Source organism: Oryzias latipes, chromosome 17 (assembly GCF_002234675.1).
Source record: "Oryzias latipes chromosome 17, ASM223467v1".
In the NCBI taxonomy this organism is placed as follows: Eukaryota; Metazoa; Chordata; class Actinopteri; order Beloniformes; family Adrianichthyidae; genus Oryzias; species Oryzias latipes.
Window position 1 is genome coordinate 13,265,546 of NC_019875.2, and position 19,645 is coordinate 13,285,190.

The window sequence follows — 19,645 nt, forward strand, 5'->3', positions numbered from 1 at the left end:
CCTTATAAAGAGACCAGTGCAGTAAAAATGAAAGGCAACATATATGTTTTATCAGAAATGAGGAGGGTGTGGTAGAGTAAGTGTTGTAAAGTGAACCTGAGGAGTAATGGAACAATTTTTGGACAGATGAGACCAGAATGAAGATGTTTGCCTTCAAACCCATGAATTATATATTTTTTAAAACATGAATACAGAAAAAAAACCTATCAAGCACAGGAAGTAGACCTTTGTGTTGGTGCGGCTGGTGCAATTGTTGGTCACTTTAACTCCATAAAGATTTATTTGTATTCCTCTATTGGGTATTGCAGAGATGAGTCCTCTGAGAGGACACTCCACCAAAGCTAAAAAGCGTTTTAGGCGGTGATCTGTCATCGTGTCCTGAGCGCTTCAGCCTGTAAGCACCTCGGTAACCCTTGATTTGTCAGCTGTGGACATGCCATGAGCCCCACTCAATCCCTGAGAGGAAGCATTGGAGGATGAAGGGGGAGACAATAGGAGGCAGAGCGTTGAACTACAGACCTAAAGAGCGTGAGGGCAGCTGTCAAAACATCAACTCAAAATTATAAGCAGCCCCTGATTGGAAACTTTAAATGGTGGTTTCATATTCAAGCAGCAAATGCACCTTCAATCTTCCTTTATTCAAAAGAATCAAAAGTAAAATTGTGGGTTTAGTAGTTTAAGTATCTGATTTTTTCCACAGTGCACTTTTGGAGATCTAAAAAGTAATTTTCTGAAACAAAACTTTATGAAAAGTCTTACAAGAATCTGATGATGAGTTTCAATGCGGAGAGATGCTTTATTTTGAAAATCCCTGCCTATGCCCAAAAGTAGGCAGGTTAGGCTCTGGCAGCACAGTGACCCGAGAAAGGGATAGAGCAGGATTCGAAAATAGATTGAACATTATTATGGGAAATTGATCCTGTTTTGTATTACAGCATTGCTGCATATTTACTTTGAACAACACTGATCATAAAAATTCTGAGCTATAATTATCTGTATGCAGCTTTCCAGTACCATTTTTAGAACCTATATGAAGATCAGCTAAATGGCAACAACTCAACATGGATACAGAATACTCTTCCTGGGTTTTCTTTTCAAACCTTCAACAAAAACGGTGAGGAATATTGGAGCTATCCTCTGGATCTCTTTGTCTGCAAGTGGATGCATCAGAATGGAGAGAAGGAGGGAGCTTGTGACCTGCCCAGCGTATTTTCTACATCACAAATAAGATTTCTTCCAAACACATTTTTTATCTGCTCCTGATTCACCATTATTTGAACAAAGAAATACTCAGAATAACAATTTTAAGTTTCGTTTTCGTTCATCGTGAGAAAAATACCACAAGAACATGTTAAAAACAGCAAAAACATGAATTTTATTTTGGTGGGTCTCTAAAATATATTTTGTTACCATTTTCAGCACATGGGATTTTTTAATGTAAATACAATGACTTTGCATTTTCCAGTTCTTCATTAGCAAACTTTGTTCTAACCAGTGTGTTTTTGATCAGAACCCATCTATCTCATGACCTCATAACCAACACAGATCAAAACAGCCAATGGCATCACAGCTGGATTTACTGCGAGTTCCATCAGATGCAGAAACAGAGAGATAAAAACAAGATATTGTTTTGCAAGGTCATATTTTTATTTCTTTAAAAATAGAGGTCATTATTTAGAAAAAAAAAAAAGGTCCCATCAATGGTTGGTCAGAACGATGACGCTGGTCGAGGACGTCTGTGGACGGAGCAAACCTTCACAACTCTTTGTTGGTGCGATTTTCGCTTTCCCCCTGATCTGAAACCAAAACCGTAGGAAAAATAAATCTTCTGACGAAAGAACAAAAGCTGCAGGCGTGATCCGTCTTTCTCTGTCATCAGGATTTTAAGCACCGGCCACCACAAAATGTGTTGTGGACATTTACCACAGACACTGCTGCAGAGCTGCTCCTCCACACCATCTGCTTTCTTGCTGAACGTGGATATGATGGCGTCCTCCAGCTCCTCCACCAATGTTTCACACTGGGAAGGAAACACAACAGGAAAACACACATTCAGTAGAAATATACAAATGAACAGACTACCATGGGGTTGGGTTGGCTGGAGCTTATAGCCTGAGAGACCATCTGCCTGTTGGCAAGGATTCACATCCTGAACCTGACAGTCAACAGCTTCAACCCACAATGCTTAGCAGTGTGTTTATTATTGTTTATTTGACCATTCTTTTGGAGACATGTTATCGCAGAAGACTTCACTCCAATTCATCCCAATCGTGTTGTATGAGGTGGAGGTTGTTGAGTAAAGATCTTCCACACAAATTCACTCATCTGTGTCGTCATGGACCTCGCTTTGGGAACAGTCATGTTGGCATAGGATGGGCCATCTTTACACAAATGCTCCAAACCGGGGAGTCTGCAACCTGACGCTCTGGAGCCACAGCTGGCTCCTTTGTGATTTTGGCCCTTTGTTTTTGGATCAAAATGCTAAACATTTGGATAAAAAATATTTGTTTGCAGTTGTAGTTAAATTGATTTAGTTAATAAAGTTTGTGTTAAGATTTTTAATATGTCAGATAACCAAGCGAAATTATGGTAAAAGGTTGAATCTACTCTTTTAGGAGTTTGTTGTTGAAATACAGATTTTTTTAAAATTGGATTCTGAACTAATGTTGGGATGTTTATATTCAATAGTAAGAGGAGAAGAAGGATGAAGGAGAACCACTTTTTATTCAAACAAATGAAATCTGCTACAGTAGGAAGAAACACAGTGTGTATTTTATTTTGAAAGGAACTTGTATGTGCTGCAATAAAAAGTAAAATAAGTTGAAATTGTTAAACAAAATTATAAAACTGCTCTCATTCAACTATTGCCAATATTAAAAATACTATATGATATAAAAGAATGATTTAATGGTTGCAAAAACAGAAATAATGTTATTTTTTTTCTAAATTGCAGTGTGATTTTGTGGGTTTTAGTAAGAAATGGACCCAAATGGTTCCTGTAGCGTTTAAGGTTGCAGACTCCTGGTCCAGATTCCTGATATGCTGTGGGGGGAGGGGGGGGGGGGGGGGGGGCTCTACCTGGTTATTGAGATGTTTCCAATCACAGCCTCATGACACCATTTATACTTGTTCTTGTCATATTTATCAGGGAAAAAAGTACCAAAAACCCTTGTTGCCCTAGCAACATTCTATCGTACAATGATTATATTTGTTTATTTATCTTTGTAGACTTGTTTGTTCTCCCTTACTGCATTTTCATGCAGATGCAGCTTAAACAACCCTGAGTCATCTCTGAAAAGGTCTACTAATCTGGCATCATTCAAATGTATCTATAAAATGGCAATAAAATGTGTTTGTTTTGCAGCAAAATGTGATCCTTGCAAACGTGTGTGATACGTTTTATGCACCATCCTTGCAAAGGAAGAAATGTTCCAATTTTGTACATTAAGATTAAAAATGAACAAACGTCCGTGAAGACTGTGTGAATTTGAAATGCAGCAGGTTTTCCTCAGTTAAACTTCTGTATAATTCATTTAAAAAAGGAAACAGAATAAGCTGATGGAAAATAATTTGAAACTGGACATCCAGAAGTAATTAACAACTACATGTGTTCAGTAGTTAATCTAACAGGCGACAACATACTGCAAATGTCAGGCCGGTGGACGCCTCAGGTCCATCAAACTGGAAATTCTTCAAATCTGGAAAGCCTCCGTCAGCCCCGGTGCTTCTAGGAGCAAACCTCCTGTACTGCTTCTGCTGGGTGTTGGGGTCCAAGTAGAGGGCGTAGTCACTCATGCTTTTGCAAACCTCCTCCAGAAGCTCGCCGAGGTGAGTCTCTGAGCGAGCCAGTGGGACCTGAACACAGAGACATGAGGACATGCAGAGCACTTAGGAATGCTTTAAAAAAATCTGATTTAGTGTTAAAACCTATAAAATAGCTAGAGTGTGTGGTTTTAAGATTCACACAGATGTAGAAAACCAGCCTAAATCCATTTACCTCCATTTAGACTTCTAGACGAGAAGATGTCTAAGAAGGTACACCAAAAAACTGTTAAAGAAAACAGTGAGAAGCAATGTGTATCACGTTGAAACCTGTTTTGATGACCCTGCATACATCTGACCACATTTCAATGAGTTACTGTGTCTCATCTTGTGCTGAAATGCAACGTAACTTTTAGGATGACGTCACAGCAGCACAGAAAAGCATGTAAGAAGGGTTTTCTGGGGTGTTAAAATAAACACTAACAAGTAAACAGTTGGACCCTTTTTTCTGTTTGATAACACGAAAATCGTCGGGGGGGGGGGGGGGGGGGGTATTTTTACATTTTTCGTTCTTATATAACTGCTATTCCTTTTTTTGCTTTTTTCATTTTATTTCCCAACTAATGACTAATCCACGATGATCCAGTATAAACTGAGGGAAGTGACTTTAACAAAAAAAGTTACAAACAAAATAGAAAAGAAGTAGTCCGCTCCCGCACTTCACTAGTGAAGTGGACCGGCGGAGCGCGGACTTAAAGTTTTGTGTTTGATGGGAAGGGGGGGGGGGTACATGAGCGGTATGTGTGGGAGATTTAAGACTGCGATCCGTCCCGCAGCTCTAGGGGTACAAGCAACCGAACTCAGAACCGGGTCTAAAGGTGTGTCTGAGCACAGCTCGGATCGTCAGCACACACAGCGGTTTGAGCTTCAGAGCAGAAATGTCGCTCAGTCCTTAGAAAACATTCAAACAATCACGTGGATTTGTGTTTCCAGTCGTGTCCCGACTAAATAAAGGCTGATGTTATTCTTACATGTTTACGTGCAGCCAGCAAGCAGCACCACCCAAAGCTAATGTTGTTAGCCCGTGTTAGCATACTGCTAATCCTGGCTTCGTTCAGAAAAAGCACTGACCACACGGATTAAAATTCAAATGATGAGCGAACAGGTGTTTCACAATAACCGTAACATTATTAAAAGCACGTTTAGAAGATCATCTCGTATTTTACCGAGCTGACATGTCAATGTATATAGCCGCTCGGCGCTGTTTAACATTGTTTTGTATTGAATTGTTACATTCAATAAAGTTTGAAAAAAAAAAGCCGCTCGGCGGAATTTATATCCTTCCGGTTTTCAAACCCTACTGCGCATGTGCGAATGATTTATTCCGACGGAAAGTGTGACCTTAGTGAACGTTTTTATATTCTGAAAACATTTTTCTGGGCCCATGTACACGGTTGGATTCTAATCCGACCATTGATCCCATCAAGATATTTTGTACATGTAACCGCGGCTTATGGTGTCGACGCGCAACGTGGCGGGGGCGTGGCCTCACGATGGTGGTCTCTCCATCGGGATGTCAGTCACCCATCACGATGGACGATGATATCGTCCATCGGCACAACCCTAGTACGGTGGCCGTTTTGGTCCAGTTGTTCCGCTCCGAGGACAGATTGTATTCAGACTGAGGAATCTCAGAGCAAACCGAAGCTCAGTCCGATTGGAAACGAACCGAGACCACCTCCAAAGACGGGTCAGAGAGCGGTTCCTGGTCCCGGACGAAGGTCTGATTGGGTGTATTCAGACTGAAAACTTGTTCCAGATTTTCAGGGAAAACAAACTCTGGTTCACTTAAAGTGGACCAAATGTGTTCAGTCTGAATAGACCCTTAATTTGCCTCTCAAGTACCAAAGGAAAAAAATTCTAAAAAAAAAATGAATGAACCAGAGGAAACCTGCCTCTTTGGTTCAATCACCAGTTGAGTATAATTTGGTGAGATGCAGTGGGGATTTATAACAGGCTATAAAATCCTATTATTCAAAATTAATACACATAAAATAAAGAAAAAAAACACGTTTCTTAGTAGACCTGTATCCAGACTGACTGAGAAGACAGTTTTGGCAAAACTCCTAAATACAGTAGCGGATTCAGGAACCACAGCTTCAATGATCACTGAACCACAGATTCTTTTAGAGCACTTTTGTCCTTTTGAGCTTTCTGAGCATCAATTCTATCATATTGTAAACCATCAGCTTGTCTCTTGCATTTGATTCTAGCCCGACTGTTTACCAAGATTTAAGATAGTGGTCAATAGACCAGATTTTAACCGCAATAATTGGAATTATTCTCACTTTCTCTCTCTGGGGGCAAATCTGACCCCCTCAACTCAAAAACTTTTACATGCCTTTGTGTCGAACGTTGGTTGTGAAGGGAGATTTAGGGGTTCAAAGTTTTTCATGTCATGGCACAGTCATACAGTGAATCAAATTGGGGTTAAAGTTCTGGCACTTTGTAAATAAACTGAATTAAATTGAATTGAAGTAGATCAGAAAAACAAATCAACCCAGTTGGCTTTGATTCCCGTGAAGGAACACAAACTACAATTTCTCTTGTCATTATCTCTAAACGTTGAGGAAACACTCAGAGCCAAGTGGAAATGTGGCGATTAAAGAAAAACAAACGTCATGTTGGAGCTTTAAAGGAAAAAGGAAGTATTTTTGAGCTAAAAACAAAAGTCAAGTCGTGCTCCGGGTCTCGGCTGACCCAGTGTCAGATGTGCAACAGTGCGATGGTCTGTGTGGGTCAGCAGGGTGACCACTCGCTTCCGTAGCCTTTTCTCCATTCACACTAACAAACTTACTGCTACAATTTAGACTTTTAACCTTTAAGAGTGCTCTCTCCACCTCTACACCACCACATTGTTCCTCTGGGACAAAGACACCATGACAGTTGTGTCTAGACAGGTGCAGAGTGCAGCCCAGCGCTCTGCTCGCTGCGTCCCCGCATGCATTCGGGATGCCAAGGGCGACTGAGAAACAGGTCCAAGTGGTCTGCTCACAACTCCACTGAGGCTGAACAGTGGGATGGATTAGAAAAAGAGATCAGGACATGAAGAAATGTTCCCCGACCTACTTGATAACACCTGTACTAAACTCCAGACCAAGTACAAAAGTAACATAAGAGAAGCACAGGAATATTGATGAGTTTAAACTGAACAAAGAGCTTCCCTGCCATCTGCTTTCGGGTGGATCTGTCCTCCTCCTGTCTGTCCTTAGAGTTGGCAGAAGATCCTGAACACCCGCCACTTTTAGCATTGATTGAGCCCCCCCCAGAAAACTCTGCAGCTCTGAGATAGAAGGAAGGACGGAAGTTGGCAGGTCAACTGAATGTGTTGCAGCATGAGGCCAAAGGTTAAAGGCCATGAGCACTGGGGAATGTAGGTCAAACAGGTCGTGGACGATGAGCATCACCTATCAATCAAATCCTGTCTGTCATGACTTTGACACCATTGGGGAGAGAAAATCTTTTCTCTTGTTTAAATCAACTAATGTTTAAAAAAAATATTGTTGTTTTTTTCTGTCAGAATTGAAGCAGTACCACCTGCCTCTCAGTTTGAATTGTCAGCACCTCACATTTTATTCAGTTATAAACTGATAAAAGCCTGTAAGAAAAAAGTCCTCAAAGGACAAAATAACCGTCATCCTGAACTTCTACCAGTAAAGCAAATTCATCCATAAATTATGTCCTGAGTGATCCTTCAGCAACTCAAAATTTGTCAAATATAAAAAATAATTTAAGGGCAGGAGAAATAAAAGGTCGTTTTTCTTTAAAAGTCACTGTTGAGGTTGTAGTTGTTCATTTAAAAAAAAGCTTTACTTCGTTTTATCTTCGAGGTTCTTCGTGTTTAAATTAGATATCAAACTAAACAAAAAAAATCTCCTACATGATTTGAAATGTTTTTATTGATTTATCCTTCATTGATTGATACTGTTAGGGTTCAATAGTTCAAAATTCAGGTAAAGACACAAACTTTATACATAAATTTGGTCAAAATCTTTGTTAGAAACCAGCTGTCTGCTGTTTTAAAGAAGTTTTAAGGAGGAAATTAAAGTTTTGGCTCTAACCGTGAGAAAGCCAAAGGAAAAGCACGAGGGATTCTCAGACAGGTAGGAAAAGGTGTCATCAGCTCGCATAGTGCAGCAATGAGGTAAGGGCGCCTATATGCAGGACTTACCTACTGTGAGAGCGCAATAATTAAGATTTGCTCGACATTACTGCTTTCAAATGCATCAGGATCATTTCTATGAGAAGGCAGAAAAGCAGCGAAAGGGGTAAAATATTGCTCTGTATTTTTATTATTCTTTTATTAATTCAACTTAAATTGAAACTCTTTTGGAAAAATAAATAAAGTTGATGGGATGGGTCATTGTCATGCCACACCGCCAAAAAGTGTTGTGGAATTACAGACCTTCCTCGCCAGTTGGAGTCCGCTGAAAGGAAGCTGTCAGTCAAAGCCTTGACTGAAGAATGGGCTGGCGGAGGTGCTTTATTGTGGGACCAGTTTGACCAGAGAATAGGCTTCTTAGGGATCCTATCTGCTATTTAATTCAAGCTGGACAGGAAGCCATCAATGCAGAACGGTGGAGAGGGGCCCTTCACTTTCATTCTCCTGCTGATATGGATTAATGAAGTTTCTAAATGCTTATTAATAGTAATAATTTTGTCTGCCAAGCTGATAAAAGAGATGGTCGTTCCGATATCTAATAAATTTAGAACTCATATCTGTGCATGAGTAGAACTGAGAGGTGAAAAGAGCTTGACAACAATCCAGAAAAGAAACATGATTTTTTTCTTTTTTTGGTTAGTTATTAAACATCTATCTAGACTGGTCCTATAAGAGCGTCGTTTCTCTGATATGTCTGTCCACTATTACCTCATACAGTTGTTCCAGTGGTTATACATATGTTGGCTCATTCTCTTCTACAGACATCTTTCTGCTCAAAGGCCGTGTGTGTTAAAACACCGTGACTCGTGAAAGTTCATATCTATTGTAAATGAATTTAGTTCATTCGAAGTCGACTTTTGTTTTGTCAAATAGAAACCCGGAGAAAATGGCACAGGAAATAGCACTCCACAAAAACACTGGAACAAGGTTAAAACTATCCTTAGTTTAATACATTCTCCTTAAAAAAAAAAAAAAAAAAACGCCAATGGGGCTTAGAAAAAAGGGCTGTATCAAGAATTCTTATTTTTAGACAAGAATTATAAGACACGTTTTCTTAAACTAAGATTGTTTTGCTTTTGAAAAACTTTCCAGATAAGATTATTTTTCTTGCAAAACTAAAAATAAGGGAATTTTTCTTGAGGATCAAATTACTATGAATCAGTTTTGCTGTGCATAGTTGAGGACTTTTCTTTATCCTGATGGACAATAATGCAATAATAGGAGGGATCAAAGAGTGAATACAGGTGGCAGTAGACCTCAAATTAGCTTCTCGGGTGCAGCAGCAGAAACCAGGAGAGGTTGGTACAAAAAAGACAGACAATACCTCTGGAAATAGTACACCATCAGCATTAACATGCATTTATGTTTTAAAGGCTGAATGATGCAAACATTACGCTACTTTAACCCTGGAACACTTTCGCGATAAAAAGTTACACCATCACTTTTGCTGGATAATTTTTAACCTTATATAATATACCCAACAAAAAGTATTTGTCATAAAAAAGAGATCAAAGCATGACAACACATGATAAATTGCAGTGGTTGTCTTATTTTCAACTGTGGTATGTTTAACAAAATGAAAAAAAAATAGGAAGTTCCTAAAAACATGTTTAAAAATTACTGAAAAATTAAGAATTTGAGGAAAAAAATCCTAAAAAATAATAAAACGATACTAGAAACTTGGTCTTTGGTCCACCCATTCCTGGGACATGTGAGACTTCCCTGGTGAAGGTAAAGACGTGCAACATATTAAAATTTATGTAAAAAGTTTTGCTTGGGTAAAAATCAGCCGGTGATAGTGCTCTAGGGTTAACCATATTGATATTAAAAGGTAAAAAGAAGCTAAGAACTCAACTATACTTTAAGCTTGAAAGACTATACAAACTTTTGAGTTAGTTTAAGTTTTGTAACGTTTCAGGCTATCGCGGTTTATGTCTCATGTCAATGTTTTAGGACCTATGAAAATATTTTCACTTTTTGCACAGGAACTTAAGTCATTTTTAGCATTAGTGAATGTGCCAAAATGAAAATTAAAATAAGTTAAACAAAAAAGGAGAATCATTTCACTCGAAGCCAAGCAAACACTTGAAATGACATTCCAAGATAACCCACGATGGATGTGTGTGTCAGGGTGAAAGCAGGTCTTAAGGTGGGCCTGTCCCAAATAATCGGTGTTACCTCGAGTTAGGCCCAAGACATAGAAAAAGCTCAATAATTTTCCAGAACCACTCCCCCGTCTCTACCCACAACTTTATTAACACAAGCAGCCAATCAGCCAGTAACAACCAATCACAGTACTTACACCAACAAGCAGCTAGAAATCACTACTTTACCCAACAGCTCAGTTAATCCATCAAACATAGGAGACACATCAATAGCAGACAATAATTAGCATAGTAATTAAGAAAGCTGCTGGATTTCACCAAATTGAGTGCCTTTAAATACTGCCATGTGCTGGGTCCCTGCCCAAAACTCCCACTGTTTACCTACAAACACCTTTCGCTCGCTTGAAGTTTTCTTAGGGCCTTCTTTGAGGTCCCCTTCCTCCATCCACAATGGGATATCTGTATTCCTTCTAAACTTGATGGTAATGATTCCTCTACAGTTTTCATACTAATCAGTCTTGTGAGTTCAGAGGTCGTTAACCTAATGTTTTGTCTGAAAGTCATCTTCCACCCCGCTCACTGACTTTAGGGCAGGGGTCGGGAATCTTTTTGGCCGTAAGAGCCATAAACACCACATATTTTTAAACGTAATTTCATGAGAGCCATACAATAATGTAGTGTCCCTTTCCCATACTGAGGCACAGAGATTTAACCTCTTTTAAGGTTCTTTATTCTGGTTACTGTAGGCCGTAACCAACGCTGATACGTGGTGAGTTTCAGCTTTATGCAGGCGTTGAGACTTTCATCTGTAAAATGTGATCGTAGGTTGGTCTTAATGTTCTTTAGATGTGAGAAAAACTGCTAGGTGACGGCCAGCGTGTTTTAAGTTTTGACCATCAGTGCGTGTTTCACCTTGCTGCCTGTGCCCACTACCCCTCTCCTTTTCCTCCTCACACATCCCAATTCGCAGTATTCAGGCTTTTAGAAAGTCTGTGAAATAACAGATAATAGTAAACTGATAGTGGCGCAGATATTTTTTTCTCCAAGCACCGCTACTACTGCAAGCCCCCCCTGGCATTTCATCACACCCGCGAAGGAGTAGTCTAATGAAAAAAAAATTTATGATTAAAGATTTGTCTGCGAGCCAGATGTGGCCATCAAAAGAGCCAGATATGACTCGCGAGACATAGGTTCCCGACCCCTGCTCTAGGAGTACCGCTCTGTTTGTTTGGGGCTTTAAAAGTAACCTGTTAAGTTACTGGCATTATGAAAATTGGGTATGTTCTCTACTGCTAAGTGCCTTTAAGGCTTACACTTGGTTTCCCTAGTTAACTGTTAACTATTCAAAATATTCACTAGCTGACGTTCACACTGGGCATATGTTGCACGTTCTTCAACACACTTTTTGAATATGGTGTTCATAAAATAAAGTATACGAAAAAAAAAAATACTGTACTGTCACTACAGTAGTTACTAGCACATGTACTTTCAGTTGGAAGAGGCTTGGTGCAAAATGCTGAAGCTGTGTGAATGTGGGGAATTTTGCTCCAGGTTTTTTTTTCTTCACTGCTCTAGTCTGATATATGAAAGACTTTGAGTCAAAGAACTCCGGCCGGGCACAAACCGCAATTACTAATTTTCAGGAATCATTATTGTCCTTTTATCACCGTGGTAAAACGAAATTAGGTTCTCTGGTCCCGGGACCAGAGCCAGCCGTTTACAGTGAGAAGAGACGAATAAGTAACTATCAATATGATGTGGTATGGTTTCTATTGAGTATTGCACAGTGGAGAATATGTTACAAAATTGCACAGTGTAGAATATATTATTGCACAGTCGTATGATGTTGCACATGAGATTTAGCAAGTTGTCCATAGGGTGGGGGGTGGGGGGTTACAGCAGTCTGACTGCTTCAGGAAAGAAACTGTTCCTCAGTCTGGTGGTCCTGCTCTTTATGCTCCTCGGCCTCCTGCCTGAGGGGAGCAGGGAGAACAGAGGGTGTGAGGGGTGGGTGGGGAGGCGTTTCCTGCATCTGGTCTCAAAGATGTCAGTGGTGGTCGGCAGGCTGCTAATTTCTCCTTCATGATTAATTTTCAATCAGTTGGTACTTCCATGAATTAAAGGAACACCTTCCATACACTAAAAGTTAAAGTGGTTTAACTTTCAACGTGTGTTCAAAGGTTACATTCCATTAAATTTGGAATGTCCAGTTAAATTCCACTGTTCTACATTGAATTACAGCTGATTTAGCATGTCATAAAGCAAACTAACATGTCACAGCTGTAAGGTTCATACACTAAGCTCTCAGTTAAACTGAGAGCTCTACTTTTTTCCACCTTTAACAAATTTACATTTTGGTGAAAGAAACTTTTGATTTTTTCATTGGAAAAATATCTCCCACATCTGTAAATATTAGGGGGAATGGGATAATAGCGATTTCATGAATAATTCTTATTAATAAAGACACACCTGTCCTGTGTCAATTTTTAAACTAGTTTGTACAGACCTGACAAGAAATTCTGTGTGGAATGCTGCACTTCTCCGGACAAAAGGAAAAACTGAATGACAGGATGCCCCCTTACACATTCATTCACATTTCTGGGCCATGATATTAGGTGTCATGGTGGCAGCTTGCTATTATGCATCCTCTCATTCTCAATGCATGACTTCCCACTGGTCACCGTGAGATCAACTCGCCGTTCTAAGTTCAATGTCTTTGGATGCCCTAAGAGTGTCATTGTTACGGCAGGCAGGTTTCACTTTTGTGCCACCGAGCAGCCCCATACCCCCAGGAAGTCCAACTGTGAAAGAGGCCAAAGAGCAGAGACTTAAAACCTGCAAATCCTTCACAGAGATGGTATCGAGGCTGTGACATCCCGCCCTCTGTGATTCACTCTAGGTGAAAAGCTGATAAAAAGGAGAGAGTCAGGAGGGCATTAAATCAAGGCTTAGCTCCTTCTGTGTCTCTGTAACATTTGACTGACCAAACAACAAAACAGATGGAGGCTGGTGTTGGCCGAGGGCAAAGGAGGAGCTCATGTCTGGAAGGGGCACGTATAGTCCTGGCCTGGTGAGCCAAATCAGAAGAAAACAAGAAAAGCTCAAGTAAAGCTTTATTAACAAATAGATTCCCCACACCAATGCAAACAGGACACATGATAGATCATTAAAAAGCCACTGCAGGTAGATCAACTGTTGTTTTCTTTTACATAGAGTGAAGGTGGATGATAAGAAAATAAAATTAAGTGACCATCCCCTCTTACAAAAAAGAAAAGTAACTTTAAAAAAAAGCCAAAGACTTACTGGCTACTGATGCAATAGTTCACTGCTGAAAGTTAATTAGGCAGCAGCTTCTCTGTATGAAATGGTAATAAGAAAAGTGGAAACCAGCAAACTTCTAAGAAGATGACTGGACAGAAACCTTTACATGACTAAGTCATGACTCAGCAGAAGTTTGAGTCTGCTCAGCAAGGATCTAAATGCTGACTAATCCAAAATACAAAAACTAATTTTTTTAACTTTTAAACTGTGCAAAGAAACAGTGTATCTTGTCAATTAGTTTTGTTGAAGAAAGAAACAACTTTTTAGGCTGATGACAAAAGAAACCAGCGCATGCTTGAAAAAAAAAATGGTTTAATATAGTAAAACAGTGGTGGCTTCATGATGATCAGGGCTGGATTTACTTTCTCCAATAACACTTTTTAAAAACAAAATTAAGGCCTCACAATTCATTTTCCCATTAAAAGTCAACTTCCGCAAATGACCACTGAAGATTGGTTTCAGTAGAAAATCAATTTCTCTTTGACTCCCATGTTAAAAAGTCCAACTTTGCTCAAAAAAATTACTTCTGCACTGCTTAGTTTAATATTTCATTTAGAAATTTTCTTTTTAATTGTAAGACAGTAAGTTTGTGTATTTTTAGTGATATATTTTTTATAAGCAGGAAGGTAGACATGAGTGCACTTACGAAAACTCACTTTATTCCAATCGGCCATTTTTTGGTAAACGGCGTTTATTTAAATCAGTCTTTTCTACCTCGATTAAGGCCAAGTGATTTACAGCCACAGCTCCATTTACCCACGCCACGCATGCACGCACACACACACAGAACTCTGCTGCCATGCAAGGAGCATAGTGAGAGGGAAGCTCCAGGAAATGAACTCACACTCCCACAAGCTTCACTTCTGCAGTTCAGAAATGTATGGCTGATATCAGACATTTTTGGTCAATGAAAAAAATCCAAGGAAATGATGAGAGTCTATCTGTAAGGAGGCTGAAGAAAAAGGGTGTCAACACCACCCAAACGCTGGTTCATAACTGTGGAGCATTCACACCTTGTTTTTGTGACATCACCATAATTAAACTTCTGTTCAACAGTGTACAACAGACTTGTACACTGACGTATTTTCTGCATCTTCTATACTGTCAGTTATAGTAACAAAAAAACGGGTTTTTTGCTTCAAACATGTCATTCTGCTCAGTAATCAGCACGAAAAACATCTGCTACTGTTGTAGATCTATCATTATGTTCTAAATGTGATCCACAAAGTCATAATGAGGTCTCATCCATGTTCAACTTGACTAGTTTTTTCATTTGTTTTAATTTTAGGTTTCCAATAATTAAAAAAGCCAAGTGGTTGCAAGTAAAAACACAAACTTAGTATTTCAACATTTTTCTCCTTAATCTGCATTAAGCCAAAACTATCAAATAGACAAATGTAGCCCCCAAAATCATCTTCAACACTGAGCAGTGCACTTAAAAAAACATAGGCATCAATGGCCATTATTGAGTAGCGCACAGTTCTGAATTTCTATTCTTTTGATAAATTAAATGAATGCTTTTGTTGCAATTTTAGTTCTGAAAATGTAAAAATATTTGCTAGAAGTCAATTAAATAAAATGTACATCTCTTAGTGCAAGTTATATTGCAACATAGTAACACAGTAGTGGCGAGCGAAGGTTCTTCACTACACACCAGTTCACTGTACCTGCTTGTTCTTCACGCTTCCATCTGGGTTGACTCTAAAACCACCAATATCTATGGTTTTTCTCGGGTCGACCTGACTGATTGAGTAGTTCAGTTCGTCCACTATTGCTCTGCAAGCTGGAAGACAAATGGGAATGATCAGATCAAAGCAATTGAATTGATAAAGTCAGTCAGATGATTTGGAATAAATTAGGCCTGCACAATATACCGCAAATTTATCGTTATCGCGACATTAAGCTGTGCAATATGCATACCGCAAAAGACGGCGATAATCGCAATAAAGGGTTACCTTAAATCTGCTATAACAAACTCATGGCAGCTTGAAATATTGAACAAATGAAATAAATCCCTTTATGCATTTAACCAATCAGAAGGACCCGTTTACGTTGTTGATCAATCAGATGAGCCCTTTGATGTTTGATGTTTGCCTCCTACGTCGACGAGGGTCATTTGGAGTATCATTTTTAAACTGTTGCAGTGAAATGGAGATGATGTTTTTGGTTGTTTTGCTGTTTGTTTATATACCGCGAATTATATCGTTATCGCAATATTAATCACCAATATCGCATATCGCGAGTTTTCCTCATATCGTGCAGCCCTAGAATAAATGAAGAAAAAAAAATACAAAGGCAGTAAATAAGACTACTACCCCATTTACACTGCATGGTTCAACTGACCCAATTCCAATTTTTTCCTCTCATGTGGCACAGATCGGATATGACCGGTGAACGTGTGAGCAGGAAAAAACTGCATGGATTTTAATTGTCTCAGATTAGATTCAGGCCTCATTCTTATGTGGAAATAAATCGGATACGAATCAGATACCTATATTTGAGTGTGCCATGTAAGCAGACAAATCGGATATTCCCCAGTAAATGTGAGTCGTACGTCAGTGACGTCAACTCAGGTGGACACCACCAACTGAGATCACATGTCACCAGTCTTGAGTCCTTTTGCTGCATCCAAACCTGATGTTGCAGCGATCATCGGTAAATTCGCCCAGGCTGCAAAAGGGCTCTCCTCTTTTTTCTCCGCCGTACGAGACCAATGTTTAGCTGATTTTTTTGCTGACTTTTCAAAATAGTGGAGAAAGCAAAACACTGTATAATTTCTTTTGCATCTGCATCCATTGTATAGTCGGTATCCATTGGAGACGTTCTGACCTGGAAAAGGAAGTAAAACAACACGTATTGTTTTACCTCCTTTTCCGGGTCAGAACATCTATGTTTGGTAGTTTCAGCATTGTAGTGTAAATGCAAAAATGGGATACGGGTCACTTTTAAAAGATGATGTAAGCGCGTCGTCAAAAAATCGGATATAGTCAAAAAATCGGATTTGGGCATCAAGACCTGCAGTGTAAATGCAGCCTAAGTGTTACAAAGTATTTGGTTACATGTTTACATTTTATTTAATTACCATCTTCAACAACCATGGACTTCCAACAGCCTTCTAGAAACTTCTTTTCACCGAGTTCATTGATCAGACAAAGACATGTTTGTGTAACCAATAACCTCTTCTTTTGTTTCCATTTGCTCAATGTATGAACCAACGGGGCGTAAATACTTACCAGAACAATAAAGAACCTGGTCTCTCTTCCCATGACTGGTTTTGATGAAGACGGACATCATCATCACCACCATCTGGATTATCCAGGAGGCCATTATGATGGTCTAACAAGACAAATTCCTGACATTAGCAATGTTTTCGGAAACTAAAGTAGAGTCCATCAGTAGATCTTTTCTTCTTTCACAAGGTTTAGAGGGAACCATTATTCATCAACAGTAAAAGATATTTGAGAGAAGTTTATACAACTGCAAATTAATACTTCATCATGACAAGTTAAGTGAAAAAATACAAAATGAAGTAAGCACCAGTGGTATTTTTGACCGAGTTGTATCACACTGATTTTGGTACACATGACACAACGGGTTATCATTACCACTATTCGTGTTTACGACGCGATCCAGGTGCCAGTGGTTAAAAAGAAAATAAATCTGATAAACCATGCGCACGGATTGTTCAATTGTGCACGTACTGTTGCGCAATCGTGGGTGTGCACACATTGCATGTGCACGTCTCTGAGCCGGACTCATAGCTTCTGTTTGCAGGCAGGAGGGGGCTTTGTTACGGTGTGCGCAACGAAGGAGGCTTCGGACCCCAGTCCATCCGCCTGTTCTGCGTGAGTGGGCTGCTGGACTCAGAAGAACCGTGTCTCCTAAGAGATTTGTATCTCCAGACAGAGGACGGGCTTTGGGACAGGCGGAGGTGGCTTTTGAAGGAACAGTTTTATTTAATCAAACAAAAGTAAAATGTCGCTAATTACTGCAGTAATTTTCCTATTCAAATAAAGGAACACACTCTAAATGAAAAATAACTTATAAGATGATGTTCTTGCAGTTATGCAACACCTTTAGGCCACATCTCTGAAAGTAGATCGAGAACAACAAACCAACAAACAGAACATGTTGTATTGTGTCTGCATACTGGCTACAAATACAAAATTTGGAGAACTGAGCTAAAGTTCCTGTTGGACTTTACCAACTGAAACACCAAAACTTTATTCTTCTGTATTCAAAGTCTGGTTTTTTCAAAGCTAAAAGTCCTCCATCTTGGTGTTCTTGCAGTATAAGGTAGGTTAAAGAGCTATAACCTGCATTAACTAGGATGCATTTGTACTTTTTTTCTTTGTCTCAATTGCCAGCTTTACCTTGAGCTGTTACTGCAACAGAAAAGTTTCTGGATTTACAGCATGTATTTTCATACACAAACCCATGGTACAAGCATTTAGATAAACAAGTTGTTACAACATGGTCGACACGTTAAGGTCTGTTGCAGGCATATTGCTCTTTTTTACATTATCATCAACAAACGTTCGTTCACAGGGAAGCCCTGTTTGTCTGTCTGAGGCATGCAGGAAATACCAAAGTCATAAACAGCTCTGTAAGCACATATCAAGCGAAAATGTTCCCTGCCCATAGAATATGTGCATGCTGCAGGCCACAGGTTCTAGCAAAAACTCCTATAACATGCAACGCTAAGTAAGGATGAAGTAGGCGTGTCATCCAGAATTTTTTTCTTAGCTGTTAGGATATTAGGAAATTAGACAGTGTGTGGTAAGTGTGGGCATCCTACGGGCATTTACGCATCACCTACACACCTCGTGAATGCAGCAATTGCTCGGCCAGTAGAGGAGACGGTGCAAGTACCTCACTAACAACTTGTGTGCAACAGCAAGAGTGTGCAACTTACATTATCCTTACAAGTACTTCACGATACACTTACAGCGTGCACAACAACACGACGTCCCTGAAGTGCCCGTACGAGCCTCTTAGGAACTGTAAAACACACCTGCAGCCACTCCTTTCTACAACCCTCTACGAGCCCGGACAACCCAAAAACCCGCAGCACCCCCTACGGTAAACCCCTTTATACGGCTTTATTCACTTCTCTTGAAACTATCGTGCAGATAATTTTCCGAAACTGTTAAAAAAATTTGAACTCTTGTAAGGAAATAAATTAATTAAAACGTTGATTAAGGAGGGGAATTAACCTTGTGGGGAGATTTTATTTTATTCACCCAAGTTGAAAATGTGAAATATTGTCAAATGTGATGTAATGTTTGTTTTTCCATCACTTTGGAGGTCAGGGACATATGTTACTTCATCATGTCAATGTCCAGAAAAAAGCAACTGTCTATTGAGCTGTTTATTTAGTTACTGATAAACATCCAAAGAGGCTAAAATCGTTAAATATCTTCTTTTTTTACCTCTATATCTTCATTGTTGGACTTACAATTTCTGTTTCCCTATTATTATTCTAACATGTGACAGCTAGTTATCTCAGCAGTCCAGCTGTCCGTTTTCATACACTTTACAGTGTTTTTTAACTTAAGGGTTTATAAATGTTGTAATATATTGTAATTTGTTGGTTTAAAAAGGAAGAAAGATAAAAGTTCATTTCAAGCGTTTAACAAAGAATAAGGCGAAACAGTTGGTGCCACTAACTTATCTCAGAGAGCCCTCGTGGACCCATAATGCATTTGGACTGCTTGTATCCATCCAGCAGTGTGCCAAAACAGGCTACACCGAGGAAGTGTGACGGGGAAAATTCCAGCTTTTGACTGAAAACATTACATTTGTGTCTTTGGCAGCGGAAGCCTTAAACAAGTCCACCACTTCTCTTACCTACGGAAAAGCGCAGCCTTCGCCCGCCCTCACACTTTGATATAAAGACTCAAATGTCAGACCGGTTCCGTCCAAAAGACTGAGATGAAGCTTCTCCGTTTGACTGCCATTAACTTGCAATAACCAACAGGACGCTCGATCAAGCTAGCGATAGGACACCTTCATGTTCCGGTTACGGCTTTCAAAATAAACATTAACAACATGACGACAGCGTCCTCCAAACAAAACCCTGGAATGAAAATCGTCAGTAGTAGTCTGTTATAAGCTACACGTGTTCCTAAAAGGCTATTTTAAATATATATCGTCATCTTCTTAGCTCAAAGACACGTGGAGCTTTTATTTTGAAGACAAGGTGACGCGATTCCTGCTGTCGTAACTTTTTTTT

The 19,645-nt window shown here is 39.5% G+C and overlaps 1 protein-coding gene across 1 annotated transcript; it reads right to left on the minus strand.

Annotated features, from left to right (window-relative positions):
• Nucleotides 1–1,412: 1,412 nt before the first annotated feature.
• Nucleotides 1,413–19,418, minus strand: LOC101161751 (protein canopy-1). Its single transcript, XM_004078876.4, has 6 exons — nt 19,261–19,418; nt 16,644–16,746; nt 15,078–15,193; nt 3,643–3,855; nt 1,924–2,020; nt 1,413–1,796 (listed from the first exon to the last, which is right to left on the minus strand). The coding sequence occupies exons 2-6, from the start codon at nt 16,735–16,737 to the stop codon at nt 1,756–1,758; spliced, it is 561 nt and encodes a 186-aa protein (XP_004078924.1). The 5' UTR covers nt 16,738–16,746; nt 19,261–19,418; the 3' UTR covers nt 1,413–1,755.
• Between the last annotated feature and the right edge of the window lie 227 nt (nt 19,419–19,645).

What these genes read in the sequence shown, in the direction of transcription:
- LOC101161751 (XM_004078876.4), bottom strand. Translation starts at nt 16,737, where the DNA reads ATGGCCTCCTGGATAATCCAGATGGTGGTGATGATGATGTCCGTCTTC. An exon ending in GAAGCGTGAAGAACAAGCAG is followed by an intron (nt 3,856 to 15,077) that starts GTACAGTGAACT and finishes CTCTGTGTTCAG; the next exon opens with GTCCCACTGGCTCGCTCAGA. An exon ending in GCTCTGCAGCAGTGTCTGTG is followed by an intron (nt 1,797 to 1,923) that starts GTAAATGTCCAC and finishes TTTTGGTTTCAG; the next exon opens with ATCAGGGGGAAAGCGAAAAT.